Source organism: Leptopilina heterotoma, unplaced genomic scaffold, assembly GCF_015476425.1.
Source record: "Leptopilina heterotoma isolate Lh14 unplaced genomic scaffold, ASM1547642v1 Lhet_19, whole genome shotgun sequence".
NCBI classification, from domain to species: Eukaryota; Metazoa; Arthropoda; class Insecta; order Hymenoptera; family Figitidae; genus Leptopilina; species Leptopilina heterotoma.
Window position 1 is genome coordinate 711,067 of NW_025110908.1, and position 26,318 is coordinate 737,384.

The 26,318-nt window shown below is 25.5% G+C and overlaps 1 protein-coding gene across 1 annotated transcript; it reads left to right on the forward strand.

Annotated features, from left to right (window-relative positions):
* Window positions 1-8,032: 8,032 nt before the first annotated feature.
* On the forward strand, window positions 8,033-26,053 carry LOC122500622 (zinc finger protein Xfin-like). The gene is made up of 11 exons (XM_043609633.1): window positions 8,033-8,048; window positions 8,132-8,473; window positions 10,474-10,815; window positions 11,578-11,910; window positions 13,150-13,485; window positions 17,586-17,986; window positions 19,159-19,418; window positions 19,569-19,900; window positions 23,484-23,789; window positions 24,772-25,137; window positions 25,665-26,053. Exons 1-11 carry the CDS (start codon window positions 8,033-8,035, stop codon window positions 26,051-26,053), a joined length of 3,423 nt encoding a protein of 1,140 aa, XP_043465568.1.
* The last annotated feature ends 265 nt before the right edge of the window (window positions 26,054-26,318 follow it).

Here is a 26,318-nt window from a genome sequence, read left to right on the forward strand (position 1 = left end):
TTATCTGCAATTTATTTTGCAATTTGCAAAGAATTTAATTTGCAACATTATTTCGCACCTTTATAACTTGTTTCAATAATTTTCTAATTATTGACGAATTATAACAAGAACTGTGATCATTTTTCGCAAATTCACATAATTAACATTTAAATATCTAAATGTTCGATTTTCCGGAAACAACTTAAGCATAAATCTTATTATTTTCTTTACTTTTCAATTGTACTTTATTTTTTTACAAATCAACGTTTAAATATTTCAATGTTCGTTTTTGCGAAAACAATTTAAATTATAGGACTTTGTATTTTCTTTCTTTTGTATTTTTATTTTATTCTCTTTTTGGAAAAATGTAATTAAATTAACTTTTAAATTTAAACATTTAAAAGTTAGTTTCTAAGAAGAGAGTTCGAATCAAGACTTATTATTTTCTTTTATATTTTCAACAATGTAACAATGTTGACACAAAATTGTTAAATTTTTTTTGCAGTCGAAAGACTAAAGGACATTGCTTTAAATTTTCGTAACTACAGTTTTTTTCGAAATTTGTTCAATAAATAAAAATATTCTAAATGTTTTGATTTTGATTTCATACATTATCTCATTTCCTAAATAATAACGGTAAGTACTCTAAAGTGGTGATTAAATATCTTAATTAAAGCAAATAGATAATTACGTTTTGGAGAATATAATTTTCATTTTTTTAAAAGCTTTTTAATTGGAACGAGTATTAATTATTTAGGTACTCATTATAATTGCACAGATTCTAAAGATCTTAAATTGACCCAGATAGCACACTGGTAACTTAAAAGTATCAATAATTTAATCACAATTTGTAGTATCATTTTGATCCAATTGGGTATTAATTTGCTACTTTTGCTATTTGAGGAGGTCATAACTGTTTTTGAATTGTTCCCCTGCAAATTTTTTTTGTCAGTTAATGATCTCGATTTAAGATCCTTAAATTTTTTTAAGCATCTTAAATCGAGATCATTAACTGACAAAAAAAATTTGCAAGGGAACAATTCAATATTTGTAAATATTTGAAAAAATTAATATCCTAAATCTACTATTTCGGCATGTAAATTATTGTATAGCTACACTTCGATTTCACCTATAAATATAAATATCTTGAAATAAACTCAAATATAAAAGAAAAATAAAACAAAGTTCTTTTTTTCGAACACTGCTGTACTTATTTGTACAATTTGTTGCAGATGGACAATTCGAGCTAAAAGTATTGCCAACGTTATTCGTGGAAAGAATTGAGGTACCTCAACAGATGCAAGAAGATCTCATATGTCGATATTGCAAATGGAAATTCGAAAGAAATGTCGGAAAAGTACTTCACGAAAAAAAATGTCCCTTGAAGCCGAAAATTTGTCCCAGCGAGGAGATTGTCTTTAATTGTAACAATTGTAATTTAAGATTCAGTACCAAGTACTTACTGAACCGTCACAAGAAATATGAATGCAGCGTACTGCGAAAAATGTAACAAAAATACCCTTAATATGTAAAAAAAAATCAATGATAATAATTTGCAAAAGTTCAATTTGCAAATTTCTACACTTTTCTAATGTTCAAAATCTAATGTGTACCTACTCTCAATTTAAAAATGTATCCTCTCAAGAAAAAATATTCCAGTTTAATGTAGAACTAGCAAATATTACGCGCGCTAGAGCGCGGAACGTGATATTCAGTTTATTATTATTATGCAAATTAAAAAATTTTTAATTTTCAAATAATTTCAGATTCAAACTTTAAAAAATTCAATTATTAACTAATTTACTAATTAATTATTCTTGTTTATTAATTTCAAAATTTTTAATAAAATTCTTCGCAAGAATTAAATTATTTTCATAAAGAATAAAATTCTTCGTAAGAATTCAATTATTTTTATAAATAGTAAATTTTTTTGCAAAACTCAATTATTTTTAAGACAAAATTTTAGTAAAATTTAACTAACGAATACAATTTATTATTTTCTAAAATTTTAATACAACCTTCGACAAAATTCAATTAATTTCAAAAAAATTTCACGAAAGAATTCAAATTTTTTCCTTAATTCTTTATAAGATCTTTGCAAATATTCAATTATTTCCTAAAATTTTAATAAATCCTACAAAACAAAACAATTCAATTATATTTATAAATAGTCAAATTCTCACCAAAAATTCAATTATTTTCAGAAATATCAATTTTTTTTTTATTTTGTTTTATAAGATCTTTGCAAAAAATTCAATTATTTTCTAAAATTTTTAAAAATCCTGCAAAACAATTCAATTAAATTTATAAATAATAAAATTCTTAACAAAAATTCAATTATATTCAAAACAATTTCACGAAAGAATTCAATTTTTTTCTTAATTCAATTATATTTAGGTATAAATAATCAAATTCTTTACAAATATTCAATTATTTTTAATACAATTTTAATAATAATTCTCAAAAAATTTAATTATTTTCTAAAATTTTAATAAATTCTTCGAAATAATTTAATTATATTTATAAATAAGTAAAATTCGTTGCAAAAATTCAATTATTTTTAGAAATATCAATTTTTCGTTATAAAATTTTTCAAAAGATTTCAATTATTTTCTAAAATTTTAATAAATTCTTAGAAACAATTCAATTATATTTATAAATAGTAAAATTCTCAGCAAAAATTCAATTATATTCAAAATAATTTCACGAAAGAATTCAATTTTTTCCTTAATTCAATTATATTTATAAATAATCAAATTCTTCACAAAAATTCAATTATTTTTAATACAACTTTAATAATTTTTCTTAAAAAAAATTTAATTATACTTTAAAAAATTTTAATAAATCCTTCGAAACAATTCAATTATATTTATAAATAGTAAAATTCTTTGCAAAAATTCAATTATTTTCAGAAAGATCAATTTTTTTCTTAATTCGTTATAAAGTTTTTCAAAAGAATTAAATTATTTTCAATAATTTCAATTATTTTTCTAAATAATAAAATTCTTCGAAGGAATTCAATTATTCTCAAATTTTTGTATCAAATTCTTTGCAACAATTTGATGATTTTCAATACATTAATTTTAGAATTAAAAATATTTTTAAAAAGAACAATTATTTAAAAAAGTTAGAAAAAAGCAAACAAACATTATTATTACTGTTATTATTATTACTTATTATTATTATTATTATTATTATTATTATTATTATTATTATTATTATTATTATTATTATTATTATTATTATTATTATTATTATTATTATTATTATTATTATTTATTATTATTATTATTTATATTGCATTATCTTATAATTATTATTATTATATTTCCTAATAAACCTTATAGGCTTAGAAAAATTCTCTCGAATTGCAACTTTATTTAAATCTGAATCCTTCTCAATTTTAGAATCACGATTTCAAAAGTACTCACCAGTTTTTTTTGTCCTGTCAGAAAGAATTTAGACGTCCTGCCATTAAGAATACCTTTTTCTGCAAACAAACAAAAAATAATTTCATTTTAATAAAAACATATTTACTATCTCACATACATTTGTATTACTTATTGTTAAAATTAGAATAACCCAGTAAAAAAAAACTAATTCAAATGAATTGAAACGAATTAACATTTTTGGTAGGCTCCAATTCGTATTTGTCACAAAGCGGGATTCACTCAAGCTCTTTGTATATTCAATTGAATTTAATTCAATATGTACCAATTTGTCCAAACGAATTCGCATTCGAAAGAAATGGCCAAGGAATGCATTGAATTCGTGCTAACGAATTGAAAAAAATTAAAGGCTCAAAACTTGTCCAGTGAATTGGTACGGATAGAAGGTTCGGAAGTTCAATACAGTTTCACGAATTCAGGAAAATTGCATCATGGCTCCAATTCGTATTTGTCACAAAGCGGGATTCACGAAAGCTCTTTGTGAATTCTTTTTAATTCATTTCAATTAGTTTTCGTTTACTGGGAAGAAACATAATTCAACAATTAAATTTAATATATAAGATGTTTTTGTTTTTTGGATTAAATTGATGAATTAAATTTAATAATTAAAATAAGAATAAATAATTAAGCTATAAATTAACATTCTAGACACTTCTTAAAACGTAACGTCCCCTCTTTTGTCTTTGTCTCTTAACGCATGCGCGTTGATGCCATCGACAGCCACCAGAAGCAACTGCGCCTGCGCCACTCTCTCATTGGTAGAAAAATCCCGCTCTTATTTGAACTGCTTTAATACATTTATTAAAAGAAAACGAATTTCCAAAATATTAATCTCTCAAATTGATTTTTTTTATTTCCGTAATTTTTTTAAAATTAATCCAGTCAGGATTAATTTTATTACATTATTTTACGCCTAATATTTGGTTGGAATAATTTTGGAATTCTTTAATTAATAATAAAGTAATAATAATCTATGACAATTAATATTTTCAACGTAGACGAAAAAAAAAATTTTTTTAAAAAGGATTCACTTGTGTTATTCTTTAAAAATGTAAATATAGATTTCTAAAGTATTTTACTTGAATACATTTGCAGGAAATATTTGCTCTCTAAGGTCTTTGAAAATTATTCCTACTAAATATTAACCTTAAACAAATTTAGTAAAATTAATGTATCGATTCGAATTTGGAAAATATATTACTAAACAATTCAATTTCAGGGGTAAAAATAGTTTTTTCTGTATCCCTTTGCCGAAAGTACTGTCTTCCCGGTCTGATTTGGCTCCGGGAATAGCGACTTTTGTGGCCGGCTCGACAGACCCAACGAGCGCTCTGATTGGTTACAAGAATTTCAACACACGTACATGTTAGCATAGCAACCACACAGACACGTTACTTACAGAGCTCACGTTTTGAAAACAACTGACAGTCATCAAAATAATGCATGAAATTTCTTATTTTCTTTTATTATTTTTTAATTATTAAATATATATTTGTAAAAGAAAATTTCTTGTTTACTATTTTTTAAATTTTACTTCCAATTATTTTTTACTTATAATTTTTTTTTCATGCCCGCCCCGACCAGCTAAGTCTCGGCTTCGCCTCGACTTTGCAAAAGTCGGGCGGGCAACTTATTGAGCTATTTTATTATTCAAACAATAATTATTTAACGTACTTTCGGCTGGGGATACAGAAAAATTGTATACGACACACGGCCAGAAATTTGGATACCCTAGCGAGCGTGATATATAAAGCCTCGGCCTTATATATCACGCCGGCCAGGAAATCCAACTTTCTGGCCTAGTATCGTAATATACTATTGATGACATTTTTTTATATTAAAGTGTTTCGAATAAGCGCGCCATTTTCCACCAATAGGAAAGTGAGTAGAAAGTGAGCGGGGGAAAAAAGAGGCGCACAGCGACTGCGCGAGTCTTTTTTTCCCCGCGTCACTACTTTTTTGCCCTCTTACTATTTTGTAATAAGAAATAAATAAATATGACGCACTTTTATGGAAAGTAGTAATTAACTAAGTTAATAACTAAAGTAGTAGTTAACTTGCTAATATATAATAAAAAATGATTTTTTTCTCACCTAAATATTAAAAAAATTTTGTCACAATACTTATATGTAATAAATAATAAAAATTACCATACGAATTATTTCCAGTGTACCTATTTTTATTACCACCACAACATCTCTTTTTGCATGAAAAATACATCACTGTTCATTTAACGTATAGAATTCTTTAATAAAAACGCAAAAATAATTACTTAATTACTTCAAAATAAATGAAATAAAAATATTTCAGAACATTACTTTATCGATTTATTCCATTTGTTCCAGGAAAATCATACAAAGCAAAAATAATGCCAACTTTATACGTGGGAAGAAATGGAATGCTCCAGTCAATAGAAGAACTAAAAGAGAAACTTATTTGTCGATATTGCAATTGGAAGTTCGAAGTTGATTATGAGAAAACTCTTCACGAGAAAGTTTGTCCATTGAATCTCAATATTCGTAGGCGAGAGGGTCTTCTATTTAATTGTGACGATTGTGATTTTAGTTTTAGCACTAAATATCTATTGAAGAGTCACAAGAAACATGAATGCGGTATAATGCACGTGTGCAAAAAATGCAATAAAGTTTATTCAAGATTACAAAGTTTGCAAAAACATTACAGAGATAATGTTTGTTAAAGAGAAAAAAAAAATTATAATTAATTCTTTTAATTCTTTTATCGTATAAATTAGATACTATTATATTAATTAAAAATTACTAAAATTCGGTATTAGTAAAATATAATTGCAAATAGATGTATACATTTTCTTTTTTTTAAAAAACACATTCTCTAGATGTATTTAAACAAACTATTTACGCATGTCTCTCTCTCTGATTAATTAAACTGCGTTTATTATAATAGTTGCTAGATTTTTATTTTCTTCTTCCGTCGCAAAATATTGATGATGAAATTATTGTTTAGTTTTTATGAAATTCGATTAGAAGAAAACCGATGTTTTTTTTTTATATTTTCCACTGTAATTATGAATAAAGATATTTTGCAAAATTTGAGAATTGAAAGCTTTTGTTTGATTGTCAAATAGTACCTGCATAATTTATGAAACTGGAGTTAACAACGTTTTTATTAACGAAAAGTTAAAGAAGAAAGATTTAATTTTCCAGTGGATTGAAAATCTGTTTAAGATGCTACAACAATAAGAATTTTCTTTTTCTCAAAAATAATTTGCTTCTTGGTTCAAAAACAACATTTCTTTTTGCGTCAACAAAAATGTTAAGAAGTTCAGTTTCATCACAATTTTCGAAAGTTTATGAAATGTTGTGTCTGTTAAAGTTCAGAAAATTAAATTTTTTTCCTTTAGTAAAAACAAACAATGTTTTATTAAATAATTAAAACAGAGTGATAAAATCAAATATTTTTAAAACAATTTTTAAAATCAAATCTATCAATACTTTCCACTATTTTTCATTAAATCGTTCAACATAATTCTACATTATTTTCTCAATAACATTTACATTTGCTTACAAATTTTTTCTTTCTGCAATAAATAAAACTATTTTCTATCAATATAAAAATATTTTATATTTATAAAAATATTTTATATTAATAAAAATAATTTTATTTGTTGCAGATGATTTATATGAAGTAGATTTGCCAATGATATCAGTGAGAAGACTCAACATACTTCCAGAGGCGGAAGAATACGAAGAAGATGATGATGATGATGAAGGGGAAGAGGGAGATTGTATTAAATGCCAATATTGCGAGAAGAAATTGGGAAGACTAATTGGAAAACTTCTTCACGAAAATAATTGCTCTCTAAATCCAACAATATCAAAAGCAAAAATGTTTCATTGCGATGAGTGCGGTTTTAATTGCAGTCGTAAAAGAGATTTAGCGACACATAAAAGGGACGACTGCCGCGTGACACACAAATGCAAAAAATGTCAAAGAGTTTATGCATCATTAGCCAATCTTAAGCGACATTTAAAGCAAAATCGATGCACTAAATATTTAAGGGTCAGTTTCACCCATAATGATTAAAAGTCAATCAATCATTAAATCCTTAATCAATCATTCCTTAATCAATCCTTAATCGATGATTAAATCCTTAATCATTAAATCTTTAATCGATGATTAGATCCTTAATCATTAAATCCTTAATCAATTACTAAATCCTTAATCAACCAATCATGAGTCAAACTAGCTTTAATCATTGATGAACTTTTAATTGATGTTGGTGGAATTAGCCCCAAGTATCGATGGAACTTTTAATTTTAATCATTACCATCTTTATGCTATAATCATATTCACCATCTTGACTATAAATGTAAAAACATTTCCAAAACTTGAAGAATCAAATAAAACTTTTCATATCCATTCTGAATTCTACGTTATTCTTTCTTTTAAATCTTTGTAATCGGTGAAAAAAAAGTAAAAAACATTATCAAATTTTTCTCTATTGCATGAAAAATAAACATGATGTAAAAATTCTTTTATAGGTATGTATTCGTAATGAATTATAAATTGTATTTATAACTTTCCACTAAGAAAAATACCTTACAGGGTAAATCTTAAAACCAGCAATGTACAATATGTTCTGTAATTTAACACATTAAATAAATCTAATTCACAACATTCCTAAACTGTTAATTTATAACTCTTTCTCCTTTTATTTGTTTCAGCAATGTCATTGAAAGTAAAATGGCCGGCATTATCAGTTAAAAATATTCACCGCCTTCTGAAACCAACACTGCCAACGGATGATTATAATGAGGACAGACTAACGTGTCAATATTGTAAAAGGTCATTTCAAAAAATTCCCGCAAAAATAGTTCACGAAAAAACTTGTTTCTCAAATCCGGCGGTTGTCAGGGAGAAATTGCCTTTATTTTGTAATGATTGCGGATTTGCATGTAGTAATAAATACAGTTTGACCTATCACAAGGCACATGACTGTGGTGTTGTGCACAGATGCGAAAAATGTAATAACACCTTTTTAACACTTCAATCATTGAAGCGACATTGTAAAAATAATTGTAAAGAAAGTCGAAGATCGAATTGATTTTCTTTTATCTATTAAATAGTTTTTCTAAGAAGAAATTGAGACAAAAAAAAAGAATCAAAAGTGTTGCATCGCAACACTTTTGATTCTTTTTTTTTTTGTCTCAATTTGATATCCTTAGAAAAGTTCTGATTCAAATATTTGCAAAAGAAATTGTTAAATTTTGAACAAAAAAATTGATGTAATATATCAATTTTGTTTCTGTATAGAAAAAAAAACAATTTTACAAAAATCAATTTTATAGAATAATCTGAGATTTCAAAAGATATATTATTTAGTTTATTTAAATGATTTTAAAACAGTATTAAGATGATGCATGAGGACCTGTCTTAGGAACTTTTACGAGCATAGGAAGTTAACTAAAAGAAATTAAACAAATTTTATGTTAATTTTTAGAGATGTCATCATTATGTCATTACAATGTTTTTAAATTGATTAATAATAATTTTTCGGTTGAATTTTGAATTGCTCGCACTAAAAACAATTTAAAAAAAAAAAAAAAAAAAAACAGTTTTTAACAAGAGCAACATAATTATCAAATATATGAACATATCAAATTATTCAAGGAACGTAAAATTAAAAGTTTCTGAGATACGTCCGCAGTGAAGGGAAAATTATTATTGAATAGAGACATTTTAAATGTCTGATTTTTGTTCTCTATTTAAATACTTATGTTACCTGTATTTTAAAAGTCGTGTTCATGAAATTTAGTCTGTAAAAAAGGATATCATATAATTTATAATATACGTTTTATTATTTATGATTTTTAAATTGTGTCAATAAATAAAGTCACGAAACTTTAATATTACTTTTACTAATATTGTTTATACGAAACCTCATCGAGCGTAAAATACGAAATTGAAGTCCGAAATGTTGATCAAGAAGAAGAGTTAGTCTGATGTGTTCGTATTTGTATATTTATTGTTTAGTATTGTATTATTTACTTTTATTATTCAATTATTTTATTCATTTATTATTTTTAACAATATTCAACAACAAAATAAAAATACAAAACAAAAATTAGAATTAAAACATAAAAATCCTCTTTTGTTAATTTTTATGTATTGTTGCATCATCTTTGAGTAATGTACTTAATGAAACCTTTTTCGTCGATCGACCTTCTGGACTTCAACTTCTTAAGTCAAACTAAGTTAAGTTTAAATTAAGTTTTTCCATAGTTTATTCGTTACCATTGTTCTTTTTAGGCGAAAATTTAATTCAGTATTTTTTTAGTTTTAGTGTGTGAACAATTTATTGCAACCAAAAACAAAGACTTCCTGTTGGATCTATAGTGTGAGTTGTAGATGTAATAAGCATTTTTATTAAATTTTGAAAAATCTTAACCTCTTTTAATTTTATCAAAACTGTTTTTTGTACCACACACAGAGAAAAAGGATTGTTATATTTTTAAAATCGAATTGTCAATAAATTTGTTAATTTATTTGTAATTCAATACAAAATTAATTTCATTGTCCTTATAATTAAGATTTTATGCCAAAAAGGTTGTCAAATTAGAACAAAGAAGTTTCAGATTCAGATTTTATGCCAAAAAAGTTGTCAAATTAGATATTTGAACAAAGAAGTTTCGAATTAAAACCTTTTTTTAGACATTAAAAACAAAACAAACAATTTAGTACCTACCAAAAATTGATTCAAAATTAAAACCATCTTTAATTTGACAAACAATTTTTTCAGTCTGTAAAAGTACAATATTCAAGCAACAAAAAAATTTGTCAACAATCGAAATTTTGTAGTAATTAATTCTTTTTTCTCTGCGCAAAAATTATATCTAAAAATTGTTGTTAATTTTCAGCCTCAACACTTGGCGCTTGATTCAGAATTTTCAGAAACCATTCGAACAAAAAGAATTCAAAACTATTAAAAATTTTTAGAACCGAACTGTTGTGCTTCCTCTATTTTTCAAATTTTTATTAACAAAATAAATTTTTTCTTTTGTTTCAGATGACGAATATTTACCGCAATCTTTACTGATTAAAAAAATTGAGACTCTTCGACAACCAACATTACTGCAAGAAGAGAGAAGTGTTTGTCAATATTGTAATAGAAATTTCAGTAGGAAAAATGCGAAATCATTTCATGAAAATAAATGTTTCATGAATCCATCAATTCTCGCCAAGGAAAAACGAATATATAATTGTGAAAACTGTGGTTACAGTTCTAATCTGAGGCAACAATTTAAAAGACACAAATCTTCCGATTGTGGCGTTGAACACAAATGCAAACGATGTAATCGTATTTATTCCACTTTGGCGAATTTGTTGCGACATTTTCGTAAAAGTGAATGTAAAAAATAAAAATTCAGTTTTCTCAAGTTTTGTTCAAATAACAAAAAATTTATTTCAGCAACAAATAGAAACAATTGTTAATATTAACAATTTTCCTTTTTCTTAAATTTAGGACTTTAAAAACAATTTGTAATGATATTTAATTTAATTTTATTTAATTTACAGTTACAGATATTTAATTTACAGTTCTAGGCACCAAAAATTTTTTTAATTTTAGAAAATGAAAAAATATTTCAAGAACTAAGAAATAAAATACTATCAAGGATTTTTCTGTAAAGAGCTATTTAAAAAACAAGCAGTAATCTTTCGAAAATATTTGAAATTGTTTCAGTCAATTTTTATAGAAGTGCAAAAAAAAAAATTATGTGTGACTTTAATAAAAACTCGTTCAATAAACTATTTTGTGTATGTTTGTCATCTTTCTATTTACATTCTCATCAAAAATAAAGTTTTGATTTTTTTAATTTAATATTATTTTATTATTTCACTAATTGCAAAACAGAGCAAATAATTTTATTTAAAACTGTATTTTAACTTAAGTCTTGAAAGTATAAAAATTCGTCTTTCAAAACATTCTATTAAAAATTTTTAGTTTTTTTTTTTTTCATGTTTAATTTTTAATGTATAATATTTATGTTTACATATCATCTTCACATGTTTACATTGTACGTGATTTTTGCAGTAAAAAAATTACTTTCATTTGCACTGTACAAGCGACTTCTCATCTTCATTATACAATTCAAAAATTTATTTGTTTCAGATGAATCATTTAATGTACAAGAAATGCCATTTTTGTCGATAATCAATTGTCGAAGTCTAAGATCACCATCGCAAGATTTCAATCAAGACACATCATTGGTTTGTCACTATTGTGGAAGAGCAAATTTCGGAGCGGTTATTGGGAAAAAGCTTCACGAAAAAAATTGCTCTCTCAATCCACTAAATCACGAGGAAAAGAAACAATTAATGTTTAAATGTGGGAATTGTGCTTTTGGTTGTAATCGAAAATCATATTTAAATTACCACAAGACACACGACTGTGGAAAGGAGCATATTTGTCACAAGTGTAATAGACATTTTGGATCATTAAATGGTTTGCAACGACATATTAGAAATGGTTTTTGTAAAATTAAATTGTAATTTTACAATTGAAATTATTCAATTACAAAATCACTGCAAAAAGAAGTATCTTATTTAAGATGTTTTGGTAGTCATTTCTAAGATGTTATGGTAGTCACTTTTTAGTCATTTAAAATATCTTAATTTAAGATGTTAAAAGTATCTTCGTACACATTTTCTGTGTATTTTTGGGGCAAAAAGTTTTGAGGTTAACTATGGGCTTATATGTAAGACATTTTATACATCTTAGTTTTTAGTAACTTAAATTTTTTTCGCATCTTTCAATTCACAAGTATCTTATTGCTAAACATCTTATTGAGACAGAAACATCTTAATTTAAGATACTTTAAAAAACTTACAGAAGTATCTTACTTTTTTAAGATAGAAGAAATATCTAAGACGTATAAAACATCTTAAAAATCAGTAAGATACTTTAGAAAACATCTTATTTTAAGATGTAAGATACCATTTTTCCATCTTACATCTTATTTTAAGATATCAAATAAGACACTTATTTTTGCAGTGATTATAATTAAATTATAATTTAAATTTTTTTGCGACAAATTATACTTATTGTAAATAACAGTATAAAAAGTTTATAATAAAAAGTAGTTATTTGTATTAAAAATTCTAAATTGTAATTTTGATTGAGTTTCTATTGATTTTGTGTTGCTAATAAAAAATTGATTCTCAGTAATTTGTCGCAGCTGTACGAATATGTAAATTTTGAAGAATTGTACTATTAATTAAGAAGAATTAATTAACAAGACTATTGTAAAAATAACTGTACTGTTTAGTAATAAATATCATTTTTCAAAAAACATTTTCACGCCCAAGACTTTTTTTGCCCCCGAACCAAAAAATATTTAATGCTAAGCTAATATCAATTTAATGCTAATTTATTCTCAACTTAGCAGTAATTTAATAAAAAACAGTAATTTAATAAAAGACTGTAATTTAAATACTAGCAGTAATTTAATAAAAAAAACAGGAATTTAAATACTAGCAGTAATTTAATAAAAACAGTAATTTAAATACTATCAGTAATTTAATAAAAAAACAGTAATTTAAATATTAGCAGTAATTTAATATTATCTCAGCATTAGTTTAATATTAATTTACCATCATCCAATTATCTTCCATAACTTTTAAAAAATTTTTTTACTTCTTTCATTCTCATCTACAGTAACCTCGAAAATTTTGTCTGTTTCAGATGACTCGTTCAAAATAAAATTGCCAATTTTAATGGTTCGCAAACGTGAAAGTCTACTTCTGCAAGCGCAAGATATTAAAATGTGTCTCCACTGTGGTAGACAGAATTTCGGAACAATTGTTGGTAAAAAGAATCACGAATTAAAATGTTCTTATAATCCAAAGAATTTAAGAGCACAGAAACAATTTAATTGCAGCGAATGCAGCTATGGTTGCAATGATAAATTTCAATTGAAATATCATATGAAAAATGAGTGTGGAAAAAGTCAAATGTGCAATACTTGTAATAGAAATTATGGTACAAGAGGAAGTTTACGGCGACATATTCGCAATGGTTGTGGGAAAAGGATTAATTTAAATCTCATTAATGAGAGATAAATATGAGCTGCTATTAGAGTCGTAAACGATTTTTTGTGTATACACTGGAAAAAAGAAATATTAAAAAAATGTGCTTTTTAATTCAGTAATATTTTTTTTTTTTTTTTTTTTAATATTTTTTTTTAATATTTTTTTTTTTTTTTTTTTTTGTTTTTTTTTTTTTTGTTTTTTTTTTTTTTTGTTGCTTCGCAACACTTTTGATTCGTTTTTCAGTCTCAATTTGATATCCTTAGAAAAATTGTAATTTATTGACAAATTTTGTCAAGTAAAAGCATTGCAGGCCTCGGATCGAGTTTAAGAAAAAAAAGTCGCTTTAGTCGATTAAAAATAGAAAAACAAGTCGAAAAAGTCGTTTATTTAATTCAGTGTTGCAACGAAAATTTTATCTTGTATTTCCCTGATTCTATTCACTGATTTCTAAATTCAATTAATCAAAACTTGAATAATTTAGCTAAATAAATATTCAAATACTTCTTATTTCTTTTTTCACAGAAAATAAAATTTAAAAAATTTCAACTTCTGAAATTTAATAATTTCTAAAAATTAAAACTTTAACCCTTCGAAAAATTCAATTATTTCCTACAATTTTTAACGAAACTTCATCTCTAAATCAATTATCTATATTAATTTTTAATAATTTTCCGACAGTTTTTCCAGAATTCAATTACTTAAACAAAAAAAAATTCAATTTTTTATAATAATTGAAACCGTCCATTTTTTTTTTAAAGATATTAAAAATTTTAATAAAGAAATTCGTAAAATTAACTTTTTAAAAATATTTCTAAATCATTTTTGAAAGACGCAATAGTTTGACAATAACATCAATTAAAAAATATCAAAAAATTGAAATTTGGTAAAATCTTTTAAAAAATAATTTAAATTTAGTAAAATCTTTGTAAAAACCTAATTGCGTTTTTTAAAAAAAAAAAATTTTTTTTAATAATCAAATTTTTTATGAATTTTAATTATAAATAATTTTTCAAAAATTCTAAAATAGGAAATTTTTAAAAATTTTAATTTACTTTGTTCGAAGGTAATTGAATCCTAAAAAATTATAATAAAACAATTCTAAGAATTAGTTTTTTTTTAAATATTGTAATTGAATTTTTCGAAAATAATTGAAGAATTTTTGTATAATTTTAAAAAAATATTTTTTTTGAAGAATTTTAATTAAAAATTTTTAATATGAGGATTTTCTGTCCAAAAATGTTAAAAATAATTCTAAAAAATTTTAATATTTTTATTTTGTGTATTATGTATTTGCATTTTCTGAAATATTGAAATATTGAATATTATAAAAATATTGAAAATAATTGAATTTTAAAAAATTAGAACGAAATAATTCAGTGAATTACTTTTTTCAAAACTACTTTAATATTATTTTTAGAACCTAATTTTCAAAAATTTTCAATTAAAATTCTTTAAAAGTTAATTTTTCAAAAATTGTAATAAAATACTAGAAAAAATGATTTATTTTCAATTAAATTTTACAAAATTACAATTATTCAATCCTTTTTAATTGTATATTTCAAAAATTTAATTAGAAAAATAATTCAAAAATAAATTTTCAAAAGATTTGTCCATGCTTTTTACACAAATCGAAATAAGTTGCATTTTATACTAAAAATATGTTATTTTGTCGTAAAATTTAAAAGAAAAGTCGAAAAAGTCGCAATTTTTTAATATATAAATCGATAAAAGTCGCATTATTTGAAAATAGTTGAAAAAAGGTCGAAAAAGTCATAAAATATGATTTGTCGAGGCCTGACATTGCAATTTTTCTCTACAAATTAACATATTAAACAATAATTACTGAATTAAAAATTACATTTTTTGTTTCTTTTTCAGTGTAATGTTGTGTAATCTTTCGTAGTTTTTTAAAAAGTGTTTTCTTAGACAAAATTAATTTTAGTTCACTCGAAAGAAATTAGAAAATTATAATAGTGCATTAGCAGGAACATTAGAAAATTTTAATCTTAATTTAAAAAACTTTTTTACTAATAATTTTAAGTAGAATTTTTCAATTTTTGAATTTTTATACCTAAATTTTTTTTTAAATGATTTTAAAGTAATTATAGTAATGTATACTGTTGTAAAAAGGATTGTTTATCTCATTAGTAATAAAAATCATTTTTACATGGATAAACATTTCATTATTAATGATTAGTATAAATAGTATAAGTAACATAAATAATATAAATAATATGAATATTATAATTAATATAAATAATATGAATATTATAAATAATATAAATAATATAAATAATATGAATATTATAAAGAATATAAATATTATTATAAATATAAATATTAGGAAACTGTGTTGAAAATAGGTTTAATTATATATTTATCCCTGTGATTGAATGGTAGATGATGTTCACAACGTTTATGGTCAACGATTAAAAAGAAAAAATAACTTAACATTTTAGATGTGAAAGATATTTTTTAACTGTACTCTCTAGTATTAATTGCTATCAATATTATAATAGCAATTGTGTTTTAGTTAAAGTAGTCACCAATTTCAAAAGAAATCAAGGAATTAATATATTATTATTATGACATAAAGAGAATTTATATGCTATTTTTGAGAGAAAGGATCATAAAAAGAACTATTCTTCAAATCCTTTTTTAATTTAAATAAATTAGAATTATTATTTTAAATTAGAATTATCTTGCCAATAATAAATTCTGCTTTTATAGGAAAAGAGATTTTATATATCGTGAAAACTTTAAGTGCAGTTTTGCCATCAATGTAGAACCTATAACAGATTATAGAAATAATAAAAAAAAAGATCCTAATAATCAAAGAGATTATCCTTTATTTTGATTATAGTTCTTAAAATAAAAGACGATTATCGTACTTATTGCGAAAAGATCAAAAATAAGGTGCTACAAGTATAGTAATAATTATGATTCACGAAAAATTCTTAAAACAAACTAAAAACTAAAAAATCCACATGTTTACGGTAGTTTATTCTGCAACCTAATTATGAAAAATTACTGATTTAATTACTAATTAATTACGAAGAAGACGCTTTTTCGTCACAATTGTTACTCACTGCAAACTACTTCCTGTTTTTGTATTCTGCGATAATTCTTTCAACAGATTTTTATTTCCAAACCAAATTTGGTCACAAAACGATTCATCTGCAGTTTAAATACAAAAAAAATATTGAAGTTGCTCCTTAAGAAAATCACATAAATAAATTTTATGTTTCATAAAAGAAATTTCCTGACCAAAACAATTGTTTACTTAAATCGTCAATTAGTTGAATAAGAACAAACTTCTGTTTAATTATAATTATAGTTTACAACGAAATTATCAACAAGACTGCTGTAAAAATAATCCTATACATCCTATTATTAATAAAAAAATTATTTCTACAAGACCATTGTCCCGTGAGAAACCTTACTTCTTTCAATGTAAATACGAAGTAATTTATAAAAGAGAAGAAAAATTTATATCGAGAGAAAAATTTTATTTAAACCAAATGTAATTTATTTGAGTTAAATAAATACTCTACTTTGCTGCATGAACCTTATTTTTGGGTTATTTTAAACAGAATTTATTTAATCTAAACAACTATTTATTTTCTAAATAAGTATTTGGTTCACTTTAACCACTTTTGCCTTCAAAGAAAGAATTTGATCATACAAAGCAAATTTCTAGTTCAACCAAACAAATATTTGGTTATCTGTATAGCAATGCGGTTATTTTATGTTACTTCAATCAAAATTTTCATGTTTCAAACAAATTTTCTTCTGAGTTCTTAGTTTATTAATCAAAAATATTTTTTTAGAATCAAAAATATTTTTTTTAGATGTAAAACTCGTGGCTCATTTTATTCCATAAATCTTATGCTCGCATTTTGACCTTAAATGCAACTTTCCAACATTTATGTTCGCATTTAGAACTCTATGTTTTATGCAACATATGTTGCAAAGAAAAAATTAACAGAAATACATTTCGGGATTATAAACATAAAAATGTTTCCTAAAAAAACAAAAATTTACCCTTTGCTTATTTTTATAGTAAATTTTTCAATTTCTCTGTTTCAGATAATTTATTCAAGATAAAATTGCCAGTTTTATCAGTTATCGGTTACCAAAGTCTAGCACCAACATCATTGCTATTACCATCATCATCATCATCATCATCACAAGAAATCATCGAAGGCACAACATTGGTATGTCAACATTGTGGCCGAGCAAACTTCGGGGCAATTGTTGGAAAGAAGCTCCATGAAAATAATTGTTCTTTAAATCCAAAAAATTCAACAGATAAGAAGAAACAAACGCCGTTTAATTGCAGTGATTGCAGTTATGGTTGTAATCGAAAATCGGATTTAAAATATCACAAGATTCATGATTGCGGCAAAACGCATAAATGTCACAAGTGTCAAAAAAATTATGGATCACGAAGCGGTTTGTGGCGACACATTAGAAATGGTTATTGTAGAGTAAAGTTGTAAAAAATATTATTGACAAATATATCATTTTGAGGAATTTTCATTTTTGTACATCTATCTTACATCCACTCTCTGATTTTTTTTTGCTTTTGTAGTAAATTTTACTAATAAATAGTAATTTCTACTGATTTATTAGTAAATTTACAAATTCAAAAGCAAAAAATCAGTCACTAATTCAAATTAGTAAACATTTTTATTAATTATTTAGAGAGCAGAAAAATCATATATATATTTAACTCAGAGTCAACTAGAATTTTCATTTGGTTCAGGAAAATTTTATTTGGTTCAAATAAAAATTTTATTTATGTCGAATAAAATTTGTATTTAAAATAAATAACCTATTTGGCTCTGAGAAAAATATACTTTTATTTAACTCAAATAAATTATATTTGGTTTAAATAAAATTTTTCTCTGTGTGTTTATATATGTTTTTGAAACTTATGTTTAATCATGTTTTAATCATTATGTATATTATACTATTTGTATTTATTTTTTGATTGTTAATTCTCTAAATAATATAAATTTTACATTTTAATTTTTTTATTCTGAATGATTCTTTAATTGTAATTTTGATTATTTTTCCGACGAGTCTGCTTATGTATAAAACAAATAAAATAAAAATTAATTATTTTTATCAATAAAGTATTTGTTTTTAAGTTCACCTCTAATTTTCAAAGGATATAATTTTTTTCTCTTTGTGAAATAGAAAACAAGTGGAAGGATTTTCCAATAGATTTCCGAAAATCTGATTTTTAAAAACAAAATGATGGAAGTAAAAATATTTTTTACCAAGAAAATATTATTTTCTGTTTACAAAACTTTCTTTTTCAAGTTTTTCATCGTCAAGAAATAGTGAAAATTTTTGTTAAACAGAAATCTGAATGTAAAAATATTTTTTTCTTCTGAATCGTTGATTTTATAAACGTTGCGAACTTCATAAACATAAGAATCTACCATGCACCGCATTTTCATATTCATGTTCATTAAAAAATTTGATTCATTTTTGATTGATTCAAAATTTCAAAGATTCATATTTTTAAAAAATTGTGTGCTTCATTGGGTGTTTTCGACGTTGACACTCTGAGCGCTCTGAAAGTACGAAACGTGGTTGGTTGGGCTAGGGGAATTCTGAATGTTGATTGGCTGAACTTCAAAATTCATAGTTTTATGCTCTGGTTTCCACACTCTGTATCGCTCGGACCTTTGATACCGAGCGATACAGAGTGTGGAAACCAGAGCATAAAACTATGAATTTTGAAGTTCAGCCAATCAACATTCAGAATTCCCCTAGCCCAACCAACCACGTTTCGTACTTTCAGAGCGCTCAGAGTGTCAACGTCGAAAACACCCATTGTGTTCTTCGATACTGCATGATCGACGTCTGCTTGTCCCTCCCTGTCCCCCTCGAAAAAAATCCCAAAAAGTATAATATCCCTTCAATTATAGATATTGTACTAAAAAACTACATTCTACATACCTCCAAAAAGAATATTTTATATTAACAAATAATTTGTTTCTTTTTTGTTACAGATGTAAAATTTATGACAAAATTTCCATTTCTATCAATAAAAAGTATCGAGGAGTTAACATTGCCAAACTATATTAAAGAGGAGAGCTTCTTCTGTCAATATTGTCAAATGGGTTTTGGAGGAGTGAAAGGAAGAAAATATCACGAATTCAAATGTGCTCTTAATCCAACAATTAGAAATGGAAAGAAAAGATGTTATCCAACGTTTACTTGCAACGAATGTGGCTTTAATTGTAGAAATAAAAGCACTTTAACTAGACATCAAACCTACGATTGCGGAGTGACGCATTTCTGTAAAAAGTGTGACAAAATCTATTCATCACTGACAGCTTTAGTAAATCATAATCGAAAAATACATAATATTCATATTGTTTGTCGTAAATCGCTATAGCTGTTCTAATCGGAAAAAGAAATTATTATTATTATATATAGCTGGGGATATTTTTAAAAAGTTTATTAATATATATATTAAAAATGTTGTACACAAATAATAAACTGCGGGACATTCACGTTCGGCCTTCTTCATATTATTATAAATATTTGACTTGTATACTTTAATCATGTTTGTGTACACGGTGTGCTTTACTTAGTTTTGTTCATAACTGTTATAAAAATTTATAATTCCTGTATATGTGTATTTGGAAAGTAAATAAATTCATTTATGTGAAAATTTACCCAGATTATTTTTATGTTTAGGTAAATAATGATGTGATAATAATTAACAGTTAATAAAACTTACTCTCTAAATTTTAATTCGTAGAAATGTTTACTGGAATTAGTGTCTGGATTTTTGCTTTTGAATCAGTAAATTTTGCTGCTAAATAGTAATTTCTACTAATTTACTAGTAAAATTTAATTTAATTCGTATATTTTACTGCTAAATAGTTATTTCTACTAATTTACTAGTAAAATTTAATTTAATTCATTAAATTTTACTGCTGAATAAATGAGATAGTAGAAATTATTCTTCTACTGATTTATTAGTCAAATTTAATTTAATTCGTAAATTTTACTAATAAATTGTTGCTTTTTTTTAGTAAACTTTATCCCTTTAAAGATATTCAACTGAAATGCTTTCGTCATAAAATTTTTTACAGGATTTAATTATTAATTTTTACATACAACGATCCACAAGCTTCAAAGGTTCAAAATATTTTCCTAAAATTATTAGGCCAGTCGGTGAGTGCAAAAAGTGCACAAAAGTGCAACTGGAAAAGTCTCAATAGTTTCTTGTAGTTTGGGGGCCCCATATAAGAGCCCCATGGTTTGCTCTCGATTTCCGGTTGCAAAAAATAGTGTAAACAATCGTCAAAGTTCGAGAAACGTAGTTTTTCGATGACCCTTGCTTCCGGTTAAATTTTAGAGGAAAAAGTTGTTATTGAAAGTTGTAGAGCCTAAAAATACCTTTCAAATGATTGGTCATACGTTGAAAAAGGTTAATTAGTTTAGTTGCAAATGAATTTAAACCATTAAAAATAGCACTTTTTTAATTGTTTAATAACTTTGTTAATAATTATTGAATTTGTTTACAACTCACCAGGAATATTCTCCTTGCGAAGCTGAATAAATTAAAAAAAAAGTCAACTCGATCGGACAAATAGTTTATGTTTTATTCCATTTGTTAACTAAAAACATGAAATTTTTCAACAGAATTTCCCCACTTTTGGACCTGCGAATTTCGTTTTTTTTTCTTCGAGAGTACAGTTTAGGAGTCAAACTTTGATTCCATTTAAATGGGAAATTGATTTTTCTTATCTAAGTGCATAATAATAGACGTTAAAAAAGGGTATGTTTTTTTGACATAAACAAATGGAATAACTCAGTCAATTTTCACTTTATCGATTTTGTGTAAAGGGATTTAAATTTCATTCGTTTTCACAAAACTTTTCCAAAAAAAAATCCGACCTAGCTTCAAGGAGGGGGGAGTTAGTTTATTTTTTTCAAAAAATTCCTGACTAGTTAATTATCAATATTTTTAATTGCAATTCATACCACTTATAGTTCAATGTATGTATTTTATGAAAAAAAATTGGACATAAGGTTTTGTGCATTTATTTTTAATTTATATCAAGTAAAAGTAAATGTATCCATTTTTCAACCTCTGAACGGCGGAGTGGGGGTACTCGGAGGAGCGTGATTCTCGCCGCCACAACTGAATTTAGCTGTTCAAATTTGCAAAAATGGTCATAACTTCGTTAATTATTTACCGATTTTTATCTTTCTTTTTTTAATTTGATGTATTTTTTTACGCTGAATCCAAAAATAATTTTATATGTTTTCAAAATACAATATTTTTAATAATAAGAAAGAAAAAATTTTTAACAACAAATTTTTAATTATTATTTATCATATTTGACAAAAAATTCTTTTCGTACATATAAATTTTTTATGTCATAATATTATTTTAAATTCAATGGAATTATATGTACGAAAAGAATTTTTTGTCAAATATGATAAATAATAATTAAAAATTTGTTGTTAAAAATTTTTTCTTTCTTATTATTAAAAATATTGTATTTTGAAAACATATAAAATTATTTTTGGATTCAGCGTAAAAAAATACATCAAATTAAAAAAAGAAAGATAAAAATCGGTAAATAATTAACGAAGTTATGACAATTTTTGCAAATTTGAACGGCTGAATTGAGTTGTGGCGGCGAGAATCACGCTCCTCCGAGTACCCCCACTCCGCCGTTCAGAGGTTGAAAAATGGATACATTTACTTTTACTTGATATAAATTAAAAATAAATGCACAAAACCTTATGTCCAATTTTTTTTCATAAAATACATACATTGAACTATAAGTGGTATGAATTGCAATTAAAAATATTGATAATTAACTAGTCAGGAATTTTTTGAAAAAAATAAACTAACTCCCCCCTCCTTGAAGCTAGGTCGGATTTTTTTTTGGAAAAGTTTTGTGAAAACGAATGAAATTTAAATCCCTTTACACAAAATCGATAAAGTGAAAATTGACTGAGTTATTCCATTTGTTTATGTCAAAAAAACATACCCTTTTTTAACGTCTATTATTATGCACTTAGATAAGAAAAATCAATTTCCCATTTAAATGGAATCAAAGTTTGACTCCTAAACTGTACTCTCGAAGAAAAAAAAACGAAATTCGCAGGTCCAAAAGTGGGGAAATTCTGTTGAAAAATTTCATGTTTTTAGTTAACAAATGGAATAAAACATAAACTATTTGTCCGATCGAGTTGACTTTTTTTTTAATTTATTCAGCTTCGCAAGGAGAATATTCCTGGTGAGTTGTAAACAAATTCAATAATTATTAACAAAGTTATTAAACAATTAAAAAAGTGCTATTTTCAATGGTTTAAATTCATTTGCAACTAAACTAATTAACCTTTTTCAACGTATGACCAATCATTTGAAAGGTATTTTTAGGCTCTACAACTTTCAATAACAACTTTTTCCTCTAAAATTTAACCGGAAGCAAGGGTCATCGAAAAACTACGTTTCTCGAACTTTGACGATTGTTTACACTATTTTTTGCAACCGGAAATCGAGAGCAAACCATGGGGCTCTTATATGGGGCCCCCAAACTACAAGAAACTATTGAGACTTTTCCAGTTGCACTTTTGTGCACTTTTTGCACTCACCGACTGGCCTATATTGCCTATAATAAAAATTGAAAACCTAAATTTAATATTCAGTAATTTTACAAATTTTTTTTTTTATCTTCAACAAAAATTTTACAGCTTTTCTCAGATTCTCAAATTGAAACCTTTATAGCATCAAAACATTGCATCGCAAAAATTTTGATACTCTTTTTATCTCAATTTGATATCAGAAAAACTATGTGTTTAACTTGAAGAAGAAATAAATAAATTTCGATCATTTGCACGAAACATTTTTTGCATAGGAAAAAAAATCTATGTATATGCATACAATTTGATAATTATTTTCTATTAATCAACTTTTTCTTTTTTTTCTTGCAGATTATCTACAATACGGAGAATCATTTGAACATGAAGATCCATATAGATGCAGATATTGTCACAAGATTTTTGGTCAAATATCATCGAAAAATCGTCATCAAAATAATACGTGTCACTTGCATCCAATGAATTTCAATAAAAAATCAGATAAGCTATACACATGTTCTGCATGCGGTTCTAATTTTAATTTTAAAAATAATTATCATCGACACATTAGAGTTGATTGTGGAAAGATTCACACTTGTAAAAATTGTCATAAAATTTACAACGCCTACTCGGCTCTTCTTAAACATTATCGAGTATCAGGTTGCTTAAAAATGTACGAAACATGACACATGAATTAGATAATTTAGTCATCTCCAGGATGAATTATTTAACCCTCTGCCTCAGCATTGGGAAAAAATTATTTTAATCCAAAAATAAGTGTCCAACCAAGAAAATAGGTTTGAATTAAATTTTATAATCCAAAAATAAGTGGCCAACGAAGAAAATATGTTTGAATTAAATTTTATAATTGAATTAGTAATTTTTAAAATTAAAAATAAGTTTGATTCAGTAATCAAACTTAGTTGCCATAATTTGCACCATCAAACATTCGAATTGTCGTTTTTTGTCCCTAACGGATCAACAGAGTAGGCAGAGGGTTAAATTATTATCAAACGAAAATTAAATTCGACAATGTTTTTAATGTTATATAATTTTTCTAATTAGAAATATTATTCTAATTATTTTATATTCGAAAAAAAGAAAAAATGTATTTGTGACACCCTGAAGAAAGATGCCTAAAAATCAAACCATTTTAAAGTTTTTTTGTGTCATTGTTACATTAGCTAAAAGTTTCCATGTTTGATTTAAAACCAAAATCAATGTTTATTAATTATTTCAGATTATAATGAAGACTTCAGTGCTTTATATGGAAACTTAATCGGATTATTCTGATTCTCATTTCGAAAATTACAAACATAACCTAAAATTTCTAGCTTCTTAGCCACCTTTCTTCAGCGCGCGTCACATTTAGTTACCCTAAGACTGTATATAATTTCACCTACCTACTTTATTGTAATTTGTAAATGATTGTAAATGAAAATTTGTTCAATAAATTCCAAATATTTAAATTCTGTGAATTTGTAACCCCTTTGTACATTATTATTACCAAAAATACCCAGTGTGTAGTAATAGTCTAGAATCTAAATTACTTCTTCTTGCAACTTTTTCTCTCAAAACCAAATATTCGTGAAAAGAATATCTAAAAATATACCTAACCTAACACTTATTTTTTTTATTTTAGGAAGCGGAATCAATTTTCAAGATCAGGAAATATCGATTCTAAACCCCGATAACACAGCCGACTTTTCGCAATTAGGCGATGAAGAAGCAGGAACTGGAGAAGAATTTAAATGTCGATATTGTTCGAAAATATTTTCCCGCAGACGTGCGAGAAATCGTCATGAAGTTCATACATGTTTTTTGAATCCCGTAAAGAGTAAAAGCGCATTTCCCAAATTGTATTCATGTGAAAAGTGTTTTTCCAGTTATGCCCATAAGGGCACACTTTTAGATCATTTGAAAAACGATTGCGGAAAATGTCATCAATGTAAACGTTGCTTCCGCATTTATTCACAACTGAATGGCTTGAAACGTCACTGGCGAACCGGTGCATGTCCAGGAATGAACCAATCGTGAATTTTCGTTATTATTTTTGACTTGTCCTTGTGTGTGATAATTTATTGACTTAAATATTTGAATAAATACTTGAAGAATAAAAATAAATACTTGAAGAATGTTTTTTCTTCTTTAGTAGTAGATTTTGTTACGTTAATAATATGAAGAAGAAAGATTGTGAAGTGTACTTAACGGCCCCTCTTCTTTCTCTCTCTCTCTCTAAATGCGCATGTGCACAGCGCTGCCAATGACAACTACTGGAAGCAACTGCGCATGCGCTACTATTTTCCACCAATGAGATAGAGTCAGTGGCGCAAGCGCAGTTGCTTCTCACGACGCGCATGCTTTAACAAACAAAGAGGGGCCGTTAGGTTATTTATACGAAAATCGACTGGGACTCAAAACTAATGTATTTCCAGTGGGGGTTCCATTATAAATTTTATCATTCTCTAAACTTTGTCGTTATAACTTAAACCTCGACTTTTGTTTTCACTTCAATAATTATTTTCCTTTTTTTAGGAACTGGGACGAATTTTCAAGAACATAAAACATTGAACACAGAAAATGAACCGGATTTTTCACAATCAGGTGAAGAAGAAAAATCCTCGGGAGAAGAATTTAAATGTCGATATTGTGGTAAAATTTTCTCGCAAAGCGGAGGGAAGAAACGTCATGAAATTCATTCGTGTTTCTTGAATCCTACAAGAAATAAGAGCAAATTTTCTAAATTATATTCGTGTCAAACTTGCTTCTCCACTTACACCCATAAGCATAATCTTGTCGATCATTTGAGAAATGACTGCGGAAAATGTCATCAATGTAAATGTTGCCTCAAAATTTACTCTCAACTGAGTGGTTTGAAACGCCACTGGCGATTGGGAACTTGTCAAGGAACAAATCCATCATAAATTATATAAATATTTTTAGACGAAAAAAAATATTTGTGCGTTTGTTAGTTTTATAAAAGAATGACTAAATTCTTAAGTCAAATTTTATTAATCAATAATATATTCTTGATTACTTTAGAATTACGAGTTTATGTTAATGTTAAATATATTTATGTTAATTATTTTTTTGTAAATAAGTTATTGAAATAAAAAACAATAGAACTAATTCAAAATTGTATTTTTCCGTAAAAAATTCTAAAATTGTACCTTATTTTAATAATTGTTT